Source organism: Trachurus japonicus, chromosome 7 (assembly GCF_045865225.1).
Source record: "Trachurus japonicus isolate A0001 chromosome 7, Traja_1.0".
In the NCBI taxonomy this organism is placed as follows: Eukaryota; Metazoa; Chordata; class Actinopteri; order Carangiformes; family Carangidae; genus Trachurus; species Trachurus japonicus.
Window position 1 is genome coordinate 14,689,919 of NC_140913.1, and position 26,117 is coordinate 14,716,035.

Consider the following 26,117-nt stretch of genomic DNA (forward strand, 5'->3'; position numbering starts at 1 on the left):
ACACACACACACACACACACACACACACACTGTCCCTCAGCTGTACAAGGTGGAGCTTTCTCACACTTTTATTGCATTCGATGACTTCATTTCTACTTTCCAGATTCTCTGTCTCCCTCAGTGTGGCCCTGATGCTCAGTCATACAGAGCAGAGCTGGCTTGGTGGCTGGGTGTCTGCAGTGCAGTGCAGTCGTGGATTAAATTAATTAAAACACAAAATAAAAAAAGATGAAAGTTGCTGAACAGAAACAGATGGTAAAAACTGGAGCCAGGCTGAAAATGGTGCCATTAGGCTTCAAGTTTCAGTCCTCAAGTATTTACTGCTGATTTCATTTCATCACATTATATCAGCCAAGAGGCTCACACCTGGCACACACAAATTACCACTAACATCATTTCACTTGGAATCACACTCATTGGTTAAAGGCTGCAGAGTAACATTGATCACGTTGAATGCATCAAATCCCAGAACACCATGGCAACCGGGTCTGAAATCAGATCCTGAGTCTGGACCGGGCCTGAAGGTCATGAAGCTCCACGAACTCAGGGACGACTCTAAAATCAATGAGGGCTAATGGAGTGGAGTTATGAGGTTGGTGTGTGACAGCGAGGATACACAGCCTGTCCTTGGCTGAGCCGCAACACAACACAACACAACACGACACAACTGCTGTGCCACAATATGTCCTGTTGGATTTACCTCGCTCTCCCTCCCTCTCTCTTCTCTCCCTGTTTTCTGCTCATTAACTGTCAAAACTGCTCTGTCAAACATGATCAGCAGACGCCTTCGAGAGGCCTTCACCAACATGGAGGTGTTGGACCAAAGTGAAGCTGCAGGGCTCGCAGACAGCTGCTCACTTCACAGCCGCAACATTTCTCACTTGTTTTTATTTTTTTATTCACAGCTTTTAATTACTGTAGATGACATTTAATAATCACTGTAGATAACGACACATTTTCCTAAAGTTAAAACCAGAAACAACGTAAAGCTGTTAAAGCCTACATTATATTCTAAGAAACCTTGTCCTGGGAGATGGTTAGTGTTTTGGGAGGTCACTCTAACTTTAAAGGTAGAGTCTGTAGGATTTTCCTAAAAAAAACAAAATATAGACTTATACAAAAGAAATCATCGCCTATGGGCTCCTACTCATGTGTAGGAGTGACTATGACTGCAGAGCTCCTGCCCTCTGCCTTTATTTTGATGTTTTGGGGTAGTCGGAATGTTTCTGGGCGAGGAATCGGGGTTCCCCAGCCAATGACAGAGCGTGCGGCACTGTGGGCTTGTATAAAACATAACGACGGGACCAGCGGCAGCAAAGAAAAGGAAATACAGTCTGAATGGGGTGCTGGAGCGTCGGGCCCATACACAGCCGCCACTGGCAATGGGAGCCTCGAGGGCTATGCTACAACGAGTAGGAGAACTGCCGCAGATGTAGCCGATGTCATATCTGGCCCTCTGCGTTGTCTGCACGGCAGGCGACGATGCTATCCATTTCGCCAAGAAGTTGACAACCGCTTGGCAAGTTGGTTAGTAGGGGTGTCAACGTTTACAATGTTTTCTACACGTGTACACGGGGCTTGTAACCGACGTGTACACGGTTACACGTAATTTCAAACAATTCTTATGCTCAGCACAGATGGAAAATCTATAATATAATCAAATGGTTCTGTTGTTACTGTTTAAAAGAGTCAGAATAGAAGGAAGGGTCAGATCGAGAGCAGCATTAATTTACAAGTTTATTCTGCACCAATTAGCCTACACCTTTTCTGAATAAATGTATGCTCCGGCCACACACTGTAGATAGGCTACCGGCTCTTCCCTTGGCTCAGTCATCGGACCGGGCCGAACACGACCAGACACACCAGGTTCGGATCGAAAACATTTACTAACTCAGACAAGGGTTTTTTCTGCATTACACATTTTGAGGCGGCCGCCTCGCTGGAATCTTGATTGAAAATCAATGTAGTTCTATGGAAGCTCAGTGGCGCTGTTTTCAACTCGACCGCAGCAGAAGGGGTGCGTTTGATTTCAGCTCCGGGCTGCAAGGTGACGTTGAAGCGCATGGAAGCGCTGCTTGTGTGCCCGCGGGGGCGGGGCTCATTGGGGCTCCTCTCCGTTCAGACGTTGTGCTGAGCGTGAACGCACCACCGGCGCAGCGTGAAGAGAGAGAGAAGGAGACGGAGGGCTGTAGCTACTGTGAAGCGAGTTTAGTGTGTTAGTGAGGTATGTTGAGTCTAAAGCCAGGCTCTCCTGTACTACAAAGGTGTCTCTCTTTTAACCCGGCTAGATCTCCATGGTAATTTATGCTTAGCTCATAACCTGGTCCCGACCAGGTTATGTTCAGAGTTTCATCTTAAAATCGGCTATAAAAGCGCCGCTCTGTTTCACTATTTAACTCATTTTCAGCTGGCGTCACCTTTACTTTGAAAGTCCAATGGAGCTGGATCAGAACGGAGCGTTTGACCGGAGGGAGAGATCAGCTGATCCGCTGCTGTTGACTTTCTCTCTCCGCCTACAGATGTTCATCTGAGGGAATACGCTGCTCAGCTGTTGAGCTGAGCGTCAGGAGCAAGTTGATAACCAGCTTCGTAGTACTGTGTTTGAGGTTTTGTTGAACTGGAACATGAACACAAAGCCTGGCTATGTTGAGCCTCCTTCGTAGTACAGGCCGGAGGAGTCTGTGTTTTTTTTTTTCTTTCCCTCGGCCTTTATTTTGAAAGGACAACTGGAGAGAGACGGGTAGGCTACGCGGAGATAAAGTGAGGGGGGATTGACACGCAGTTCCATTATTATCTGAAGCTTTCAGGCAACATTATCACCCCTAAAAATAATATATATATTGGTGAGAAATGAACGAGGAGAAGGGGGAAAAAAAGACGTGTAAACGATTATTGATTTTTCTAAACGGTTATGATTTATTATCCGTGTACACGTTTACACGTGTAGATGTTGACACCCCTATTGGTTAGCACGTCCTTTATGGGTGAGTGAGTGCACATCCGTTACACAGATCTTGGTGGTAGTAGCAAATATTCAAATGAAAATTTGAAGGCCGTTCTGGAAACTGCTGTCAGGGGCGTGAGCAGTTGAGCCCCAGAGGTGGGGCCTAATTTGAATGTTGTGTTTACAAACTGCAAAGAACAAACCTACTGACTCTACCTTTAACCTTTGACTCGCGCGGATGACACTCAGCTCTACTTATCGATAGAGCCAGATGATAGAAGCCGCCTCATCAATCTGCAAGACTGCTTGAAAGACATCAAATCCTGGATGTCCTCTAACTTCTTGCTACTGAATTCAGATAAAACTGAGGTCATTGTGCTTGGACCTAAACATGTCAGGGACACTTTTTCCAATTAGATCGCTACTCTGAATGGCACCCCCCTGAACTCAAGTACCACTGCGAGGAACCTTGGAGTCATTTTTGACCAGGACCTTTCATTCAGCAGTTGTTGTTTTTTTGCAAATGCTGCATTAGAAACCGCTTCCTTGTTTATACACAACATCTATTGCACGTCTGCCCGTCCTGGGTGAGGGATCTCTCCTCTGTTGCTCACCCTGAGGTTTCTCCAATTTTTCCCTGTTAAAAGGGTTTTCCTGTGATTTTTTCCTCAGTCGATATGAGGGTCTAAGGGCAGAGAATGTTCTTATGATGCCATGTAAAGCCCTTTGAGACAAACTGTTTGTAAAAATGGGCTGTACAAATAAACTTGCCTTGCCTTGCCTATGGTTACAGTGGGTACTAGTTTCATTTGGACGGTTTCACGCGAGATTCACGCGTGAGTCACGGGAGGCTCACGCGGATTTTTTGTGGAGGAGTAATTGTGTTTTCACCAGAAGCTGCAATATGCCCAAACAACCGCCAGGTGGCATCTGTGAGCAGCAGATCGCCTCTATAAGACAGCAGCACGGAGCAGTGAACACGAATGGGGAATGCAATATAGGCCTAATAATAATACAGTATAGTTTTTCAATGAGAAAAATGTAACGACGGCAGCTATACGTCTCACTCTCTTTTATCGATCTTGTCAGCTCCAAACACACCCATCTGCACCGCGATTATGGACCACAGCGTGGTTTTCCACACAGCAGTTAACTAACTCAGTGGGCGATGCTGCCGGTGTGTTTTTAAAATGAGCCAACTACTGTACAGTAGTGTTCATTCCCCACCTTGTTTGACTGAGAGTGTAGCTGGATGATTTCTCATGAATGAACGGGCAATAGCCTATGTCACTTTCGGGCTGGGCGATAAAACAGGATATCCTGAAATAACTTTCCCTCGATAGAAATAGGCTACAAGATGTGTGGATATAGGTTTCATTCATCCATGTTTGACAGACAACACAAACAACCAGTGACGGGGACGGACTGGCCATAGGGCAATATGGGCTAATGCCACAGCAGCCGCGACCGAAGATGCAGCTGTGCTGATGGGACCGCCAAAAAAAAAAAGTCAGTCGGGGTCAGCTGGTTTACAGCCGGCCGACTCTGAAACACTCGAGACACAATAACATTAGTAACGCACGAAAGGTATAGTTCACTTAGTAGAGCAGCTCTCACTATAAGCAAAGATTTTATTTCAGTCTGGGATGCCAACGTGCAGTTTTAGTGAACAATGCATTTTCTCTTATCATCATTATTATGATCACTGATATAGCCTATATGTGCGGCTATATAGATACCGTATGTGTGTGTTTGTGTAATGCAGGGGTGCTTTAAAAAAAACACAGTTGTCTGGACAGTATAGGCATTTTTCTCACAACCGAACTCAAAAGCGAGGGCAGGCCAGGTCCGCCGAAGCATCATTCCGGGTGTTGTCTTTGTTGTCACTTTGTTGCTGCTCCACAGAGCACATGGCTACTTAATTATGCACGTGATGGTTGTGCTGAGGCATTCTGGGGGTGGAATATGAGGTGTGTTCATGTCCGCACCATTCTTGGGTCCGGTGTGCATTATCAATGGAATATTGCGGAGAGTTGTGCGTATGCACAGCTTGATCAGTGTTTCCCACAGAATAAATAAATAAATAAATAAATAAATAAATAAATAAATAAATAAATAAATAAATGTGTCCACGTCTCACGTGTGTTTACGTGCGGTGCGCCCGCACGCGAGAGAGGCGGCAGGTTGAGAGGCTGACTGGCGGAGATGAGAGCTGGTGAAACGCTAACATGGTTTAAAAAACACCATCTCTGATCTCTGCCTGCACATAGACAGACACAGGTTCACATACAGACAGGGGCGCACGGCAAATGCAGCTGCAGAGCTATTAAACTAGAGCAACAGCAGCTCTCATATTTAAATTGTGTTTTATATTGATTTCATATATTTCACTGATTGCAATTAGGCTATAGAATGCTAGTGTGTGTTTTATTGAAAGCGAGGCTAGGTGAAAATCGCTACAGTGTGGTTTATATGCAGCGGTCTGTAGGACCAGCTTATAGACACATCAGCGACACATTAGCACCTTCATTTATCTCTGATCAATAGGTGTGCTTGTGGATACTTCAGCCCTGCCCCCCACAGAACTTCACACAGCTGTTCAGTCAGCTTAGAAAAAACGGTTCTTACAGTAGCTACCTCTCCTCACACTTTTCATAAGCCGGAGGACAAAACTGTAGGCTTCATTGTTTCGTTGCATTTCGTTAAGTGAAAATCATCTCTGAATTATGGAACTAAAAATAAAATAGGCCTATATTTTTTAAAAAAAAGATCCTATGATATTTAGCCTAATTGCATTATTTTTATTCAAATGTGACTGAGACCTTTATCTACCTAAACAGAGGGTAACATGAATAAATATCCTGTTTTGTATTTTTCTGGAAACTGTTACGCTACATTATGTAACGTGACCGCGGCACCCCCCCCCCCCTCTCTCCCTCCCGAATTGGGCATATTATGATAAATATAACTGTAGATGAAAACAATAATTGAAGAAAAAAATAAGATATTGTCGGCCCGAGGGATAAATGCCCAGAAATCGAATGTTTCATTTGTTTAAGTTGTAAGCTTCAGAAACCATCACACATGGAAAAGAGGCTTCAGCCTCTTGGATGAGAGGTGAAACGTCTTCCTAGACAAATAACCAAGTCCAGTTGCATTCGATTTAAATTTCCTTGAGATAACTATGACCGGGAGTCCGGGACAAACGAGAATATTCACAGGCTTAGTGCATGTGCACACGCCGGCCGGAGTCAACTCGCAACAATGTAGCTTTTCCCTCGATTAAAGTGTTCTGTCATCTCCCACTTTGTACCGGATAAGAGACAGCACCCGACAGATATGCTAAATGTTTGGATGCAACAAAGTCACTGTTAACAAAATCAGCATCTAGTCTGTCCCTTCAAGAGCAGCTGCTGACAGATGTGCATTATTGCTCCGCTCGTGAGTCCAGCAGCATCGGGTCCAGGCTGCTGGCACGGACGTAGCGATCGTGGGCTGTGAGTGGATTGTTACATTCACCAGAACTTGCAGAACTCAAACTACTCAAACTTGGAGCCACCCAGCCAGGCTACAGGAGAGATCAGAAATATGCAGGGGACCCCCAAAAGGCTGAGAACCACCGATCCTGTTGAACGTAGGCTACTGTAACCACTGTGAAACAATAAAACAACAACATTGATCTGATTGACCGGCGTAGCGGTCCCTCTCTCCATCCACTCTCTAGCTCTCTCGACCACAGCTGCAAATGAAGTACCTATGGCCTATGAACAGCGCCACTCTCCATTGCAGCTACGTTGTGGTCAAACGTTGAATTATCCCAAAATCTTTTGAGCTGCATCTCAGTACGATGCTTCCACCTAGTGGCTACAGTGTGACCTACAATTTCACGCAATGCGTGAATCACGCGTTACGTGAGGGAAACGTCCAAATGAAACTAGTACCCACTGTACGACCAGGGTTGGGAGGGTTACTTTAAAAATGTATTCCAGTACAATTACAAGTTACCTGTTAGAAAATGTAATTAGTAACTTACTCTAAGTACCACAAAATTAAAGTAATGTAACGGATTATATTTAGTTACTTTTGGATTACTTTCATACCAAACATGCAAATTCAGTCACGCAGCCATCACGCATCAATCCACGCAGAGGAAACAGGAAATTAAACGCACCGAGCATCCGCTAAATTTCAAAATAAAACACAATGGATAAACTCTCGATTGTAAATCATCACTTTATCAACATTAGTGATAGAACCAAACCACAAACCACGAGTTTGGGGGGGGGGGTCACAACAAACAGGTATGAGAGAAACAATGGTTTACACTTTGCACAGATAAGTCTTAAAGTGTGTATTGCACCTTCTCATCACAATCCACGCCATCTAACTTACAGTAGAGATCAGCTGTTATTAAAACCCAACTCATAAGTAACAGGATCGTGATATTGGACCACCGCTCACATTAGCTACACAACAAACCGTTAACAATTAATCCACACTCAAACCGAAGCAACAATAATGTTAACTGTACTCAACAAGCTATTATTACAAGGTTTACAACAGATGTGTGTGTGTGTGTGTGTGTGTGTGTGTGTGTGTGTGTGTGTGTGTGTGTGTGTGTGTGTGTGTGTGTGTGTGTGTGTGTGTGTGTGTGTGTGTAAAGAAGAGAGGGAGAGAGAGACAAAGTAGGCTATGTAACCTGCTAGCTGTTAGCTGTTAGCTAAGTTACCGTAGCTCAGGCGTCGGTCTCCCGTCAGGTAAAAGCTGCCGTTTATTCCTCAAATGAAGCTCATGAAGTTGTTGAGCCTCTCCGGTACAGTTATCCATCACTGCAGTTGAATTAGCCGCTAAACTGCTGGACGCTAAAGCCGAGGGGGCCGTCTGTGTGTTTACAATTCACGAAAGCAACGTGAACGTACGTGCCGCTCACACTAGTAGAGTTACGCAATGAGGCAGCGTAGCCTCAGCCACACACACACCGTACGGGCAGAAGAGGCAGAGCAGCTCTGTGCCTCTCCTCTGAAATACAACGAGCCGGCGAGTGGCTTCTATGGCCGCTCTATAGCCTGTGGTTGATTTTTAAAATGTTAAGTAATCAGCCAAGTAATCTCCGTTTTTATCAAATGTACCGGTAACCTGATTACGGTTTTCTGTTCTTGTAACGGACTACAGTTACCCTTTTTTTGTATCCTGATTACGTAACGCCGTTACATGTAGTCCGTTACTCCCCACGCCTGGTTACGACGCTGGCCAGTCTGGGAAGCCAAACACCTTTCACTGAAATGTGGAATATTTTCATGAGTTGTGTTTTAGTGACTCAGTGGTTGACAGAGATTTTAGGCTGCATTAACTGGGTTATTTCACACCTGCTGGAGGCTGTGAAGCATCAGCGACAGGTATGAGCTGCATTTAGGGGCAGAAATATGGACAGTGTTTGTTTCTATTCTTTTTCTGTATTCTCAGTTTAATTTAGTTCCTGTGTTGTGCATCAAAATGTCAGAATCAACTTGTGAGCAATCATTGTATCTTTATCTTTTTGGGTTTGTATTAAAGTGTTGCTAAAACTGGAGACTGTGACTGTTTGTTTTGCCCGTTGGTGGATTGGCTCACGAATGGATTCATGTCGTGAATCAGACGAGTCGGCTCGATAACAGGACGAGAAGCTGCAGCTGCTTTTGAAGCTGATGAAAAACTGCTCGCAAACCTTTGAACGCATCAACCACAGTGACCTAAATTCAAAAATCCCATTTTTTCCTAATTTCATGCTGATAACAAAAACATCCCATTTGAGGGTCTCTTGCTGTGCCAAACCCCAGGACCCCCTCTACCACCCCCACCCCCCTACTGAGTCCAAATGACTGCAGGAGCAGAACTGGGCCGGGAATTAAATGGTGTGATCCAGTTGAAACTGTCGCTCTCTGAACAAACACCAAGGATTTAAACAGCTGTTTTTAGTCGGCACAGCTTTAATATCAAACTCTACATGTTGTGATTCGCTTTTCCTCACATTAATATCGGGTTTAACTGAAATTAGGGCGTAAAATATTCTCAATAACCAATCAGTCTGTCAATATTCCTCATGTTTACATAAATACACATATATATGCAATGATCCCTCAAATATGGTTCAAATATGTAAGTCACACTGTAACCATCCTAAAAAAGATCTCTTTTCACAACAATACATTTACATATTCAGTGTATCCCATTTGTGTATCCTCACAATGCTTGTAGAGAAGATGTGTTCATGTGGTCATCTACCTGCGAAATTCACTTAGAGCTTATTTCCTTGTATCACTGGATTAAATATTTTTGTGTCTATTATAATGTCTAAAACATGGAAATATGTATTTCTTGGGGGAAGAATTTATCAAATTTGATTTTGCGTTTGTTTGTGTTGTGTTTATGTTGCAATGGCATGGCATGGTCACCTGTTTAATTCTTCTCACTTGTATGTACATATGGGGAAAAAAAGCATTGCATGATATCAGTAAAATACCCGATGTGCAATGACACTGTTCAATATTGCAATGATGATATGACTTGCGATAAATAAGCAAATATGCTAGTAGTGCATATGCCAGGCCTGTAGTGGCGCTCTAACACTGCCACACAAATACACCAAAAACAGAGAGGAAGATGTGGAAAGCTTGCGCGCTGTAAACAAACTCCAAACATTATAAGTCAACTAAACACAAGAAGTCAATTACAAATGTGCTGATTAATGTTGTGTGGATGCTTTTCAGGCTTAGTATGCAAGGGACCCGATGGAAGTCCGCCGTTGTTGTTACGTAACTTACTCATCGCATGTGTGCATGATGATATTGCGATTCACGATGAGAATAAGATTAATCGGTCAGCCCTCATTTTTATTTTAAGCAGAGTAAATTGTATTATCAGAGTTTCAGAAAGAAAAAACACCTTTAGTTTCTTTTCTTTTATCCTCCACTCTTGAATACACCTCGGTGAAGATAAAGAATGGAGCAGTGAATCAGTTTAATGCTCCATAACAAACAAATAGAAGAGGTTGAAACATATTGGGCTATAAAAAAACATCCATTCATCAACAGGCCTCACAATACAGCAGGAAAAGGCTGATGTGGGTTCATACATAAAAAACCACACACAGCGTACCACAGCAGTTTGTTTCAAGGTGTGTGTGTGTGTGTCTTAGCTTTAACAAGCACACACACACACACACACACACACCATGTTCAGCCACAGCATCAATACAAGTAACATTTACTGTCAAATGGCGACAACATAATGAGAAAACACAACGTGACCTTCACTGTTTCGGTGGGAAAAAAAATGGCAGAGCGCAGCAAAATATTCTCTGACAAACAAATGAAAGTCAGAGGAAACGTTTCCCCAGCTGAAAGACACAGAGCAGCAAGCGACGGTCGCCCTTTTACCCACAAACATGAGCAGGCAGACAGAAACATAAACCCATGTATTACAGTGAAGGGGATAATAATCAATAACATGTTACTGGATTTGTTTACTAGTTACTGTTTCCAAAAAGAATGATGACATTCATGGTAACAGATCACAAAATGCATATTAAAGCACAAACCTCAGTTTTGAATTCATGGGTCAGCACAGTAAAAAAAAACAGAAAGAAAGAAAAAGATCATGCAAAAACATCACATTTCTTTTAATTTACTAAGAATTAACCTGTGATAATAAAAGTCGACAGTAATTGTAAACTTATGACTTAGTGACCTGTCATTTCTTAAATGCAGATGCACAGACAGAAGTGCTCAGGGGGGTTTCAAATAAATAGAAATAAATATCACAGTAATTAAATACAGGTCAATTAAAGTGCAGCAGCATGTAGTAAATTTAATTGATCCAATCACTATATTTTCAGTTTATTCTCACATAGGTGTGTGAATCACAGGTCATTTTCAAATCCATGCCACTAACGTCAGGCTCTCACTGTTGCTGTTTTTCATTTTTGTGTATAAGAACGAGCATGGTAAAGTTGCATTATGTTCATTTGGATAACACTGTGAATCAAAGCTGCGTTACAGTCCTAGTACTGGGTGATTCTCAATGAAGCCCAAGACTGATGATATGATTAAGGTTGTAAAGATGCATCTATCCATCGGCTAAACCACTTACTCATGGAGGTTTGCTGGAGCAAATCCCAGCTGACATAGGGCGAGGGCGAGGTCACCAGTCTATCACAGGGCTGACGGTAACCCTTTAATTTACAGGACGCTAATTACGTGATAATGTCAAGAAATAACAATTAATTGCATCATAATGTCTAGAAATAGCCTAGAAATAACGGTCAATTGCAAGGACTTGCAAAATTGCATTGCGATTGCACTTGGCCATGTTGCAATTTTAAATACACTTCAATTAATTGTGCAACACATATTTTCACATGAGCTGACCACCACTACAGACTCGACCATCTGTAGTGAGGACAGATAATCTCCTGTATGTGTCAGTGACCATTGTTTGTCCTGCTGCTGTTGTCCCTGTGAGTGTCAGTGTTTATTTTTATGGTCAGCTCATGGATTGTTCTTTATGGCAGGTTTACATGGATTAATCCTGAATCCAGTAGTGCTGAACTGAAATTTAAATGCAAGCTAACAGAGTACTAAGCTCCTGTCAATGGCGCTCATTTATCAAACGAGTGTACACCAAAAAATGGGTGTACGCAATTAGCAATCTGAATGTGAGCGTAGCGTACGCAAAGATCTCACACCAGGTCTGACCAGGTGACTGCACATTTGAAGCAGCGTATTATATGCAGGACAGAGTATGGCTGTGTTGGATAATTATAATTAGATCATACTAATGCAGCAGACTTCATGTTGATGTTGCTTTTACTGTGCGTTCACACCAAAAGCTTCCAAAGGGTCAAAAACGCCGGAAGTTAGCTATGTCATTAGCTATGACACGGTTCAGCGGCAACCTGTCAGAATAGAGACGTCCTTCGGCTCCCTTTTTTTTGTTGTTGTTGTTGTTGTTGTCCTTCAGCTACCCAATGACCAGCGCGATTGAACTTTGATGTCAGTCACGTGACGAGCGACCAAAGCCGCTTTGGAAGCTGTCTTGTCTGAACTTCTTCGAGCGTTTTTGACAGTTTGGAAGCTTTTGGTGTGAACGCACAGTTATTAGTGGTAAAAAAAATTTTAAAAATACACAGCCACATGTTCATCATTTAAAAATTAGGAAACCTGTGTTGAGAACTTAACTCTACTTTTAGTTTGAGCAAAAGAGGGGAATAAAAACAATGTGTAGCCTCACAGATATACAGTGCAACAGGTCAGATGCTCATCAGTTGGCTGTTTTAACAGAAACTTTGATGTGTTAAAGACAGACCTACAGTTAGAGCAGTACACATGAGACAGAAACTTCCTCCAGTGAGAAGATCTCCTGCAGGGGAGTGATTAACGGCTGCTGAGCCACTTTCTCTGCCGGACACCTGAGCTCTGATTGGAAGGGAGACAAAAGTCCCTCTTAATTATATTAATTATTAATATATCGAGCCAGGCGTGTCATTTAAATTACATTTGTTTTCATCCAGATTTATCAATGCCACGCCAGTTTTACCCCAAAACCGGCAACATACACATCTTTCATAAATCACAGCTGATTTTTACACCAGAACCTACACATGTTTGATAAATGAGGTGAGGTGAGGTCAGGCTGCTGTATGTTGGCCTCAGTGGCAGGGGTGGGGTTGGTGGGGTCATCCTGACCACAGCTGGCCTATTAATCGCCTCCTGTTGCCATGGTTTCTGGCAGAGACTGAGTGGCTGTGTTTCTCGGCTTTTAACCTTGCAGATGTTTTGGCGTTGCGTCGGGTTGTCACTTGACCACAGAGCAGATCGGTATGTTTACACCAGACACAGGTGGCGAGACCTGTTGACCCACATGACACTGCAGCGTTTCATTCATCCCTTGTTTATGATGTCACTTCCTATGACCGTGTATTAACGTCAACATTGACTTGAAATTTGAAGCCACAGACACTTTTCACACCTTGACAGTTTTCAGATTAAGGATTTTAGTCATCTAAATCAACGGATGCGTTTGGTTTCCTGACAGAATCCAAAATGTGGTGAAGACAACAGCTCCCATGATCCAACGCTGTTTTATGATACCACCCAAAGCTGTCTTTTGTTATTGTTCTGACTGACAGACCCCTGGAGGCAGCATCTACAGACTGTGTTAAAACTGTCCTTCTACACTGAAATAAAGCTCCTGTATAAAGCAACACACCGACACTGACGAGGGAAAAACACTCACATACTCTATTTAGAGCCATACGAGTCAGCAGGGAGGACGACAGTAAATTTCACAGCCTTTTTCCACTCCAGTTTTACAGTAACTACCTCAGTTTGTGCGTTTACTCTGTATTTCGACTTAAGAACAGGAAGAGCTCTTCATCCTGGTCCGAGTAGAATCACATCAGCATCCAGTGAAAAATGTTACTGTTACTGTTTCATTCACTGATGAAATTGGGGGAAAACGCATTTCCTCGGTTCAGAAAGAGCTGTGATGTTCTGAATATTCTTAATGTGGCCTTGAAGGGCTCATCAGGAAAATGTGGTGATTTTCTCTGCTGTATTAAAAAGGCTTAAGAAAAATCTTCAAACCATTTTTTAAGTAAAATAACAACAGTTTTTTTTTCTCTAGCTCAGTTTGTTCCTGCAGACCAGAGAGATCGGGACTTAAACTCAGGTGTCTAGTATCTCCCACTGTGCAGATTAGCAGATGAACCGTGAGCAAGTCCTTCAACGCCTCGTCTGACCCTGAGACTGGGCTGTTGGACTTAGGCTCTGAACTCCCACTCTCTGCAGCGCTGCAGGACTCTCCTCACTACACGAGGTCAGGACCGACCACGTTGGTGTAGGTTACAAATCCCTGCTGAGCCCTGGAAGTGGATGCAGCCAAAACATAGGGAGCCTCAATGATCAGGACGGTGCATCCTTCCTCTCTAGAGATTTAAAGGGTCCATCACTGATATCGATTCACTTTTCATTTTGTGATAAATGTATAGATAAAATGATAGTATTACATTTATTAAACTGGTCACACAGAAATTTCCTAACCCATTTAAGTGATGACCTCGCTCCATGTTGCCTGGACAAACATCAACTTTGGTAAAACTGCCTTTAGTTTCTCTGAAACTCGACACATTTGTTACCATGGGCCAGTTTAATTGCTCAATTGCTATGTCTGTGTTGATGTTCTGAATGTGCTTCATGTTATTTTAATATCCTCCTCGAGATTTAAATGAAGTGACCTTGACCTTGAAATTGACCTACAATCTGTACAGGTATATGAGTCTCATCCTTGCTCTAGGATCACCACCTATCACCAAGTTTTCATTTAAATTTTTTTTAAAGTATATTTTTTGGGCTTTTTATTGCATGGTTTGACAGCACAGTGGAGAGAGAGACAGGAAATGGGGAGGCAGAGAGGGGGAATGACATGCAGGAAAGGGCTGTCCGATGCAGGATTCGAACCGGGGCCGCCTGCAATGAAGATTGTAGCCTCAACATGGGGCGGCAGCTCTACCAAGTGAGCTAAACGCCGCCCCTCTAAGTTTTCATTTTTAAAATTATTAATCAAAGCATTATCACAAATTGCCCAAGTTTGTGTGAAAACGTGTCCAATTCATAATTTCACACAAAATCTGATCAATTTTTAAAAAAATCTTGTGTCTGTAATTCATTTTCAATTTCTCTCAAAATTAGCTTAACATTGACAGTGACAAGTGACCAATGGACAAACCTAAATACCAAAGTTCGCCTTAATTACCTAGCACCAACATCCATACTGAGACTGGACTGAGGCAAACAAGCATGTTATCAATTTATTGTTCTAATATGTATAGTCTACTCCCATGTGCAATGTTTATGGGTTAAAGGCCAGATTGTGGATTTGATGGGCAAATATTTTTAGGGGCCAGGCAGCGTAAGATGCCAGGAACCTATTGCTATTGTTCTTCTTGTCGGCCATCTTTCTTTTTTATTATTCTCACATCTTCCTACATACTTTGTGCTACTTCAACAATTAAAACATCAAATTGTGCAGCTTCGTGAAAACGTGAAATCTAGAATACATTTTTTACTCTAACTAGGGTAATTATGGTACAGCCGCCGTTCATGTATCTGAGCTGCGGTGGGTTATCGTAGTGACTTCCGCCTCTTCCCTCCCATCCTGCTCTCCCTACACACTGTAAACAAACATGTCGGTGTTTGCTAGGGCCAGAGATGATTTCGTTGCCAAAAAGACCAACAGCCCTTTTCCACTACACAGTTACAGCTCTGCTCGGCTCGACTCGACTCGGTTTAGGTCTTTTTCCATTACAGCTCAGTTCTTCATATCCCCGCAGCCATCTCGATCCTCACTTGTCTGCACCTCGACTACGGACCACAGCGTGGTTTTCTACACAGCAGCCATTTAACTCAGGTGACAGAATAACAACAGTCTCGGAACAGATCAGTGGTCGCTGCTGTCGGCGTGTTTTTAAAATTAGTGGGTTTGATTCTCGTGTCGGGCAAACTCAAACAGCCCTAACTGTTAGCTTAGCATTAGTTGTTAGTCAGGGTTCCCTGTCTCTGCAGCATGTGTTGTCATATTGATAAAGTTGCACATTTGTGTCTTTGTACGTGTGATACTGAAGTTAGAAATGATCATCTGCACCAGTACCCGTTCCTCCACAGTCACCAGGCAACTGCAATGGTTTGGTTTGTGTATCCTGGTTAAAGAAGAGTCATCATCGTCATCCTCCCTGTGATTCTGCTCTCTCCCTCTCGTCCTGCTGTATCATCTCTGTTCAATCTATTCCTGGGTTTCACTCATAAGCTACAGCGACAGCATCTATTTGCCGAAAACTAATACTGTGGCTGTGATATTGTGCTTATTGCCATCTTATCTCCAGATGCAGCCACCCAAACACATTTAGTATTCGGAGGCTCCTGCAAACACAGCCTCCTGATAACGGACCGTGTAAATATATAGAGAGCCTCTGTATGTCTGTCTCTCACACATTCACACACAATTTGTAAAAATCTAATTTTTTGAGTTAACACCAACACACAAACACACACTCACTATCTCACCCGCCTGTGTGTTAATTGAGGCGGTCAAGGTGAGGATGACTTCAGGTAGTCAGGGCTGCAGCCTGTGAACCTGCAGGTAATTAAAGATGATGAGTAACAAACTGGGTGGGAGTAGGAGAGTCGATCAACAATCTCAGCTGAGAACAGTGGTTTATAAATGGTATGTCTGAAATCTGCCACCAGAGGATTACAAAGAACTGACACTGACAAGGTCACGTTACAGAGGGAGCATCAGACAAACTGAGCTGTTATTTTAATTTAAAGGAGGCAAAATGTTTATTGTCTCTGTGATTTTTTAAAATCGTGTTTTCTGACTAATCTAGACTGATCTAATTTTGTTTATTTATCTCTGCACTGTGCATCATTTTGCTAAAGTCCTACATGAATAAAGTTGGGTTGAAGTGAGGTATAGGGCTGGGCAATGTCGGAAAAAATACCATAACAATATATTTTTTTCATATCAGATGATAACAATATATCACAATATAAATCAAATCACTGTTTTCGTCAAGCTTAAATGTTCCCTACTTATAAGTGAGATTTGAAGATCTCAAAAGGTTATTGTTATTGCTCTTTTGCATGTGGTTGATGTGTCAAATACATATCTTGCATTTTGAGGTTTTTCTATTAATTTTTGCACTGAATCGCAAAACCAAATGGGGGGGGGGGGTCGGGTCGTTGGTCCAGCGTGTAAACGATAATGAAGATGCAGATCCACCTACCGGTAGTTAAATGCTACACGACGAAGGACGCCACCTGCGGTTTGGTAACGGCAGCGCTCCAAACTGTTCTGTAAGATCCTGATTGAAAGACACTTCATCATGGCAAGCCTGTCTGTCTTTTTGTCCACTTGCATCATTCTTAGTTTACTCCGCCGAAAATACGCAGCACAATTGATGTAGAACATGATCGCAATTAAAGGGATAGTTCACCCAAAATTCAAATTTCACTCATTATCTACTCACCCTCATGTCGACTAAGGGCTGGGAGAATTTTCTGTGTCCTTCCGGAGTCCTCCATGCCTTCTCGGAGTTACGGGAACACACCAAAAAACATCCATACCTCCATACTGCTCGTCTGTAATGTCCCTCTTGTATTGAAGCCCCGACATGAGAAATTGTTCTGAAAAAAATTAAATAAGTCTATATTTTAAGCTTGTTTGTAGCGGAAGCTCCCAGTGTCTCAGTTCACTGCTCTTCCTGTGTCAGTGCAAATCTCACGTGATTTGCACTGACCGGCGGAACAATTTCTCATGTTGGGGCTTCAATACAAGAGGGACATTACAGACGAGCACTATGGAGGTATTTGGATGTTTTTTGGTGTGTCTTTTTGGACGAAGAAAAGTGAGCACCATTCACAACCATTATATGGACAAATACTGCTGCGTGGACCCCCCCGTAACTCAGAGAAGGCACGGAGGACTCTGAAAATTCTCCCAGCCCTTAGTCGAGTAGATAATGAGTGAAATTTGAATTTTGGGTGAACTACCCCTTTAACATTTATCCGGCAAAGAACTGTTTCCATCAGCATTTGTCACATAAGCTTTTTATCAATCAAGAGAAAATCGACAGTAACAATCGACAGTAAAAACTTTTTGTGGATATTCATGACATTTAATCAAATTTTACTGTTTCCATGGGGCATTTTTAAATCGAAATAACTTAATGTGCATAAAAACGTGCAGATGGAAACATAGCTACAGTTTCAGTAAATCCACAGATGTACGTCAGCGGCATCTGTTGGCTGCTGCTGTGGCAGGAATTGTCAAACTGAATTGTTGGCCTTCATCTACTCAGCATCACACCCAATAATTTTCAACCTTAACCATTGATTTAAGCAACAAAGGCCTTAAGGACAAACCTGCAATCAGCTCAGTCAGCATATAAGGACCTGAATTGTATCAGCATTTGTTCGTCTGCTGATGTAAGGAGGTAAAAGAAGAAAAAAAAAACAATTACATGACGGCGAGCGGCAGCAGCGGTCCTGTCAGCAAAAGGCCTCCAAACAAACTCTGTACTGTACATTCACACTGAACATGGCAGAGACAGAGATTGAGGGTGCTGCTCTGCAAGACGTGCAGAAACAAAGTCACACTTAAACACATGCACACGCACATGTTGCACTCACATGTTTCTCTAAAAGGTGAAAATTGGTCTCAAGTGTGCAGCAAATCAGAGAGAAAAAATACCTCAAACTCACTCTTCACACCCTCTTTCTCACTCCAACATACACACACGTTCCCACTTCCCTACGCAAGTCATCTCACACACACACACACACACACACACACACACACACACACACACACACACACACACACAGCTTGATAAGTATAAGAAGACATTTCAGTGACTGCTGATGGTTTCAGTGAACAAGCAGCTCTTCACAGTTACTGACCATGTTTACACAGTATGAACAAATTCATGCATAACAAAAAGACACACACAGTATACACTCATTTACACATGCACATGCACACACACACACACACACACACACATACATGACAGATAGGCCTGCAAACATGAGTGGGAGTTGCGTCAGATGTAATGAGAACACGTGACACCATAGCAAAGGGAACAGTTTGATTCACATGAAGAGCTGAGTCCACACACACACACACACACCCCTCGCCCTCTTATCTACCTACTTTGTCTGGAGCCATCTGGATATAGATCATGTGGATCCTGTACATCCTCCTCTTCTCTTTCCCTCTGCACTTCAACTTAAATGTTCCTTCCTCTCACTCTTTATATTCTCTTCTATTCGCCTCACTCCTTCTCCTCTCTTGCGTTTGTCCTCTGTTACCTCTCCTCTGACTTCTGTCATCACTTCCTCTTTTGGTGTTGTACCAGGTTTACAATAGAAGCATATTAAGTGTAAGTTCAATTTTTTGTTTTGTCCCTTATCTTAAGTTGCCATATTTTTTTCTTCTTCTTCTGTACTTTTATTCCTTATATTGCAGCTTATATTGTTCATTTATTGTACTTTATGTACCTTTTGTTTTCTTTCTTTATTTTTCTGGTGTTTTTTTTCTCTTTCTTTAGTCTGAATAAACAGAGAAAACAGTGAATACCAGATTGCGGTTATTTATTCAGGTTGACGCTTCATAATAAAACATTTTTTTAAGACAAATTCATAACAAGAAATCCTTAATCCTAACCCTGAACACTTACATCATTATAATTAATATACCAGTTTTTATTACAGTATTTTTTTTTTTTTTTTTTGGGGGGGGGGGTTGCTTTTGTTTATTTTTCTATTTATCTATTTATTTATTATGTTACGTAAATGCTAGAGAATGTATTTTCAATTATGGCAAAAAAAATATTAAATAGCAATTATTGTAACAATGAATGATATGAAAATTTGTTGTAGAAGGTGATTTTATACATTGTGCTTTAGTGTGTTAACAGCAATTGTCATATTTCAGATTTTCAAAAAAGACAAACTGAGTTGTAGACAGACAATCAAGTGAAGGATTAGACAATTATAATGAACGGGTGCTGATGAAATATAATAGACAGAAACAAAATCACTGAATGGAACAAAAACTGCTGTGCAGAGGGAATAAAACAGGCCGCAATAAGAAAGTGACAGCAACATGGCGACAACATAGTTGGTCATCGTGCATCAGTATAGTCTCCGGTGTTTCCAGATGTTATATGCTGCAGCTGGAGGAGCACAACTAGATCAGATAGTGGCCAGAGACATGAACTGCAGCTGATGAAAGATGCATCATAATAAATGAAAATAACATACAGTCTGGAGAGATTCCTCCATTTCTCCGACATGGAAACGAAGCCAAGCAACTCAACTGTGCACAACAACACGAGAGCTCAGGTGCAGGAAAATGTCAGCATGTGGTGCAAATTTGACATTTTCAGCTTGAACAAAAGGCAGTTTGTTCACTAAAGGGCTGAAGACGAGCGACACGCTGCTACAAGTGCATCTGCAGGTGAACAGAGAAGCACAGTGGAGGGTCTTTTCAGGTTTGGAGCTACATTTCTGTAAATGGAGTTGGATTCTCGTCACGGCTCATCATGCAGAACCACTGGAGAGGTGTCTGATCTTTCTGCAGCATGACAACGAGCCCAAACTCACAACCAGAGACATGAAGATCTATAGCCTCAGCCACAAGAACAAACAGTCATACAACAGACAGTCTGGTCTCTCGCTGTGTCATGATGATGGCGTCACACGAACATGTTTTCTTGACACCATGGCTGTGTGAATGGTTAAGGCTCAACTTAAAGCAGAAGTAAGCGATATATTTGTGTTAATATAAGTCTTAAATAGTTATATCTTCCGACAGCAATCACTTACATAGAGTGTTTGGACCGAAACACGGGTCTGTCAGTCACTCTGCTCTGCTGTAAGCCGAGGAGAAAACTTTTCTCGTATCCTACAGTTTTTATCCAATGAGGAGAGAGAACGGCATGCAGGGCTGTGTGTGCAGCCAAGGGATGCGCTTGAATGTGGTGACGTAGGGACGAGGACTTTCACAGGTAAAACAGGTCAGAAAAACGCGAGTGGGTTGCCTGGAACGCTACAAAGTCGTAAGTCGTGACTTGAAGCTGTAATTTACGTTTTCAAAAGCCTGCCTGGAACGCAGCATTAGCCAAAACGACTGGATCGCTTACTTCTGCTTTAAGCAACAGGACAATGCGCCATTTTCCATCCAAGTCCCTCCATCCTGCAGCCGCCTGCACTGTTTTATCTGCTCTAAATCCACACTTGGGGGAGGGAGTGAGTAGGTGTGATAACAAATGCTTTTGGGAAACCTTTTGTTTCCTTATGGGAAACAGTGACAAAGAGAATGTTTTTGGTTACGTTTTTATTTTCCGTGTTTCTTTACTGCGTCTGGTAAGAATTTTCAGCACATTCTCTTCAAAGTCCAAATGCTGAAAACAACTACACTGTGTTTATGAGCCAAAAAGAGAAAGAATGCCTTTGTTCAGTTCATCTATACAAAGCAATGTAGAAGCAATCGTACGCGCTGTTTGATATCGTCTCAAAAGGTCGACTTTAATCTCAAAATGTCAAGTTTAATTCTCAACATTTCAGCTTTATTCTCAAAAAGCAAAATTAAAATAAAAATACTCCTCTTCTGAGCCGGTTTGACTTAGTTTCTTCTGGATATTTCAGCTTCTCAGAGCCTAATGTTTTCCTCATCTATGGCCCTAATACTCCGACATACTTAATTCCACAAATGAGGTTTACCATTGCCTGCTGACAAGTGTCACTATTTAAATCCTTCCGGTCAGTAACAGTTTACTCAGGAAATCAACATTATTTTTAGGTTCTTCTGTCTTAACTCTGAATTTCATACTATATTGTGTACAGTGATGATAATGGTTTTCCATTTTATTTATTTGATGTGATTTAACTGTCTTTTGATGATACAAGTTGATATTGCAGGTTGTACTCGGATGATCCCTGACTGGAGGTTACAGTTTTATACACCTTTTGATTAATCACCGCCTCATCGCCCATCCCTCCTCCCAGGATCCCTTTAGGTTTTGTACCATTGTATGGCCGACTACCCCTGATCTATTTCCGCAGGCTTCTCTTCCCTCCTTCTTTTCTCTGCCCTTTCACCTCCTTCAGCTTCCATCTCCCGTTTTCTATCTTCCTCTTCTGCCCTTCACTTAAAGCATCTCTCTCTTCCTCTCTCTCTCTCTTATCTGTACTTTCATACCCTATATATATAGCACCGGGGCTGTATCTCATTGTAACAGCGGAGCCAATTATAGGCTGTCGGTTATTGGCTGAAAAGGGGGCGGGGAGGGAGAGAGAAAGATCGAGGGGGAGGGATTTTCATCAAAAGAGCAAATGTACAGTGTATTCACAGGTGCACAGTGACATAACTGCATATAAAGAAAGGTAAACAGAGGTGTTCTACATTGCATGTAACATTATTACTGTAAAGAGCATGAAAATACTGCATGTGAGAGGACAAGGTATTTTTCTTTCTATTTATTGCAATCTTTCTTTTCACTTCCTTCATTTTTATTGCAATTAAAAAAGTCCATATAATTCCTACAATTAAATAAAATATGCAAATGTAAAGTCTAAAAAGAGCCTACAAGTTACAAATAATCAAAGATAATCTGGAATCATACTTAACAATGTCAGCCTTTTCCTTTAAGGAAAAAATAAATCTATTGTCTCACAGCTTTGTGTTATCAATGTAGGTCTAAAATAAAAGAGTGGGTATGTTGGAGGGAAAGTGAGATTGAGGGGGAGGGATTTTCATCAACAGAGCAAACGTAGAGTATATTTACAAGTGCATGATGACATAACTGCATATAAAGAGAAGTAAACACAGGTGTTCTGCATTACACATAACATATAATTACTGTAAAGAGCGTAAAATAAATACTGCATGTGACAGGATGAGGCAGTTTTTTCTTATTGTTAAGAAGCAAAACCAAACACTATAATGTACAGTATAGTAGTATAGTATATATAATAATGTGTATTTATCCACAGCAGGTTTCAATGGCTGCAGCTGTTTCAAGATATTGGGACTACTAACAGGACAGGATGACATAACACAGTAGATTATAAAATTATTATCATGAAGATTTAGTTCAGTTCAGTTCAGTTTGGTTATGTATTTGGCAGTGCACTTAATGCACACAGTTTCAAAATAACCCTGGTTTATAGCTGTTGCTAATTCTTCGATTCCTGTCTCTTATTGTTTTTTTGTTTAATATCATAACAGTCCATACAACTTGATAATATCATAAAATTAGATAAGAGGAATATAAGAGACAAGAGCACAACAAGCAGACAAACACTGCAATATCATCAGAGTTCATTGGTGTTTAGTGCTGAATATGTACAGTATGTGGAACATTTGCAAGTTTTAATTGTGTAGTTCTTAGTGATTTTTTTAAATAGGTTTTTAGCCTAATCTTTATATCATGGAGACAGCAATCTGCAGGAGCTGAGTCCAAAATGAATTTATAGACAGCCAGGGACAATAAAGTATTACAACAATGTGCTGAGAGTAGGATTCATATTGAACAATACAAGCCTTTTTGCTTTATGGAAAAATAAATATACTGTTGTTACACAGCTTTATATTGTCAGTGTAAAGGGTATAAAATATTAACTGAGTGGTATGTTGGAAAAAGAGAGGAGAGAGGCAGAGGGAGATGTATGTGGGCATGGGAATGTGCAGAGACTGAATGGAAAAGAGAGAGAGGGAAGCGATGGAGTGAGAGGGAGAGGAAGAAAGAGGGATGAAAGAGAGAGAGCGTCATCCTCTGCTGTATGAAGAAAGCAAGTGTGGAAAGCGTGGACAGAGAGAGAGGAAGAGATGGTAGCGAGCAGTCAGGCAGAGCAGCGCAGGAGAGGGGGGGAGTGTGTGAGACCCAGAGAGGCAAGGATGGAGGGAGGGGGGCGAGCAAACACGCTCTGCACGTGATTCAATCTGTTCACATGGCTGTGTATTACGCCTTTATAAATACTTAACGTGAAGCGCTGCAGGAACCCTCAGCTTTTAATCAGAGCAAATTTGAAACACAGACAATGCTTCAGAGGAGTGAAAGCAGCAGAAACAGCAGGTTTTCATAAGAAGAAAAAAACAACAACAAAAAAAACCACAGGAAAAGACGACGACTAAATCCATGTGAATCCCCTGAACAAGAGAGGAATGTATAAATAATGCACCGGAGCACGTCCAGCCGTGTTGTCGTTCATTGGACTCGAGATGAAGCTGTCATCTGCTTTCTGAGTCCCTGTGTTATATAATGACGGATCGGCCTGTGCTGCTCTGCTCCTCTCTCCTACAGAGACATGAATCAAACCCACGATGTGTCCTAAATATAACCACCCCACTACCACCACCACCACCACCATCGCACACAGTAGGCCAGCTGTAGCCCTACTTGTACAAGCCTCAACCTGATTCAGCCTCTGTACAGTAACCATGGGTCTGCTGCACAGTGGAGATTCCTGGAATGAGGCAGAGACAATAGATTGGAGCATCTGAGCTTAAGGAGAGAGTACATAACATAACTATGTAGGCTATGTCTATTGCAGGACATACTTGATACTTTTAAATGTTATTAGGACACATAACATGTCACTTATCATATTGATTTAGCCGCATAGAGTGCAATAGAGAGTATGAAACTAGATTATAAATGTGATTTTGCATATTTTAACGCTGATATAGCCTACTGCATTTTCTAATGCACAAAATCAAGAGAAGCACTTCTAATTTTATTGTATTTCAAATCAAATGCAATAATAATAAAAGGCTTTTGATTTCATTCTATTGTCACGTTTTCTCATTAAATACAAGACTAATGATAATTTGGCTTTCTATATGAAATCATTCTGGCAGAATGAAATGAGAGGAATGCATCGTAAAAAGCAGCAATGTCAGATCAAACATATCCTGATTTTTATTCATACCTCCCATAGCAGGGTTGAAATGGAAAGGGCTGTTTACTGTACGTGGCCAACAGAGGTAGTGTGGATGGTCGTAGCTAAGCTTTGGTCAGTCAGTTTGGTCTTTCAACGGTGAGGTTCGGTTTGTCGGTAAGTGCTCGCCATCTGTCTGTCAGACGTTTCTACGTCATTAACGGGAAACGGTGGCGTTGCTGATAGTACCAGTTCTACACACACACATCATCAAACACACGCCTACATAGCCAGGCAAGCCCCTTAACGTACGAACACGCGCTCATTCACACTCACACACACGCACGCACGTATCACGGACACACGCACAAACGCACCGACCATCCTCCCCTCTTCGCCCATGCGGAAAGCACCGAGAGTTATCAAGGTGCTCCGAGCGGGCCAAATGCATCACATCCCTCCGACAAAAAACCTTCCCCGTGTCACGTTTCACAAACACCGCAGCAGCTTCCAGATGACGTCGGGCGGAGGAAACACGGAGGCTGTCAGAGCCGCGCTCCCTTCACCACACTACGCCAGAGGAGGAAATACTATTAGAGCACATGACACCGCGCAATAAAATCACATCTGAGAGCAGAACAACTGCAGATCCACAGGGCTGCAGAAACACTCAACCTGCAATGTCAAACCTAGATTCTGTGAAACCAATGCATGTGTGTGTGTGTATCGTGTCAGCACCGCGGACAGCTCCCCGGGTCTCACACCGGACCCGTTGGAGACACAGCAGCAGCAGCAGCACATCCCCGCTTTAAAAAATATAATAATAATAAAATCACGCACGGACGCGGGAAACACTCTGTTAATCCCACTCCTGTAAAATCTGACCTAACTGCTCTCCTGCTTCCCCATCATCCGTTTCCGTGTTAAAACACGCTGGGATGTAGCCTAGTAGCCAGAGGAGGACTTCACCCACCAGCCCCCTTTAACCGAAACCCCCTCCTCCACCTCCTCCTCCACCACCACCACCACCATCTCTAGGCTACCACCGTTTCTGCTGCTGCTCCTACCTCGTCATCCCCATCCCGGGGCCTCCGACTCCCATCCCTCCTCCGGCAGCGGCTCCGTTGAGCGGCTTCATGTGCTGTCCCGCCCCGGGTCCTGTCGCGGGTCCTCCGGGCATCGCCGACCCCATCATCCCGGCAGCGGCTCCCGGCTCACCGGGCTGCCCGCCGCCCTCCATGCTCGCTTCGTTCCCCATCTCGGTCTCGGCTCGGGAGACGGGAGGGAGGTGGAGAGAGGCAGTGCGGGTCGAATCGGCGGCGTCGCTTCCTCTGTTGTTATGTTGTTAATCAGAAAGAATGAATGGAGGAAAAAAAGGGAGCGAAAACCGGGAGAGCGAACTCAGCGTTGCTCCTCCATCACCGCCATCATCATCATCATCATCATCACCATCCTCCTCCTCTTCAGCCTCAGCACCAGTAGGCTGCCTCCTCCTGACGTGATGACGGGAGCGCGCCGCGCGGACACATTGACGGTGAGGACGAGGAGGCTGAGGAGGGCGGGAAAAGGGTGAGAGAGAGAGAGAGAGAAAGTGAGATTAGATTAGATCAAAGTTAAATGAGCCCCGTGGGGAAAATTGAGTCGCAGCAGCCGCAACACGATCAGGAAACAACGAGCAACGAGGTGATGAATGA

The 26,117-nt window shown here is 42.7% G+C and overlaps 1 protein-coding gene across 3 annotated transcripts in view; it reads right to left on the reverse strand.

The window, feature by feature from the left end:
• The window catches only part of bsna (bassoon presynaptic cytomatrix protein a), a 152,068-nt gene extending 126,198 nt beyond the window's left edge, over window positions 1-25,870 (reverse strand). For all 3 annotated transcript variants that reach the window (XM_085781384.1, XM_085781382.1, XM_085781383.1), the window contains exon 1: window positions 25,491-25,870. In XM_085781384.1, coding sequence (XP_085637510.1) covers window positions 25,491-25,681 — 191 coding nt within the window. In that variant the 5' untranslated portion in view covers window positions 25,682-25,870. The remainder of the gene's footprint in view (window positions 1-25,490) is intronic.
• Window positions 25,871-26,117: the final 247 nt, after the last annotated feature.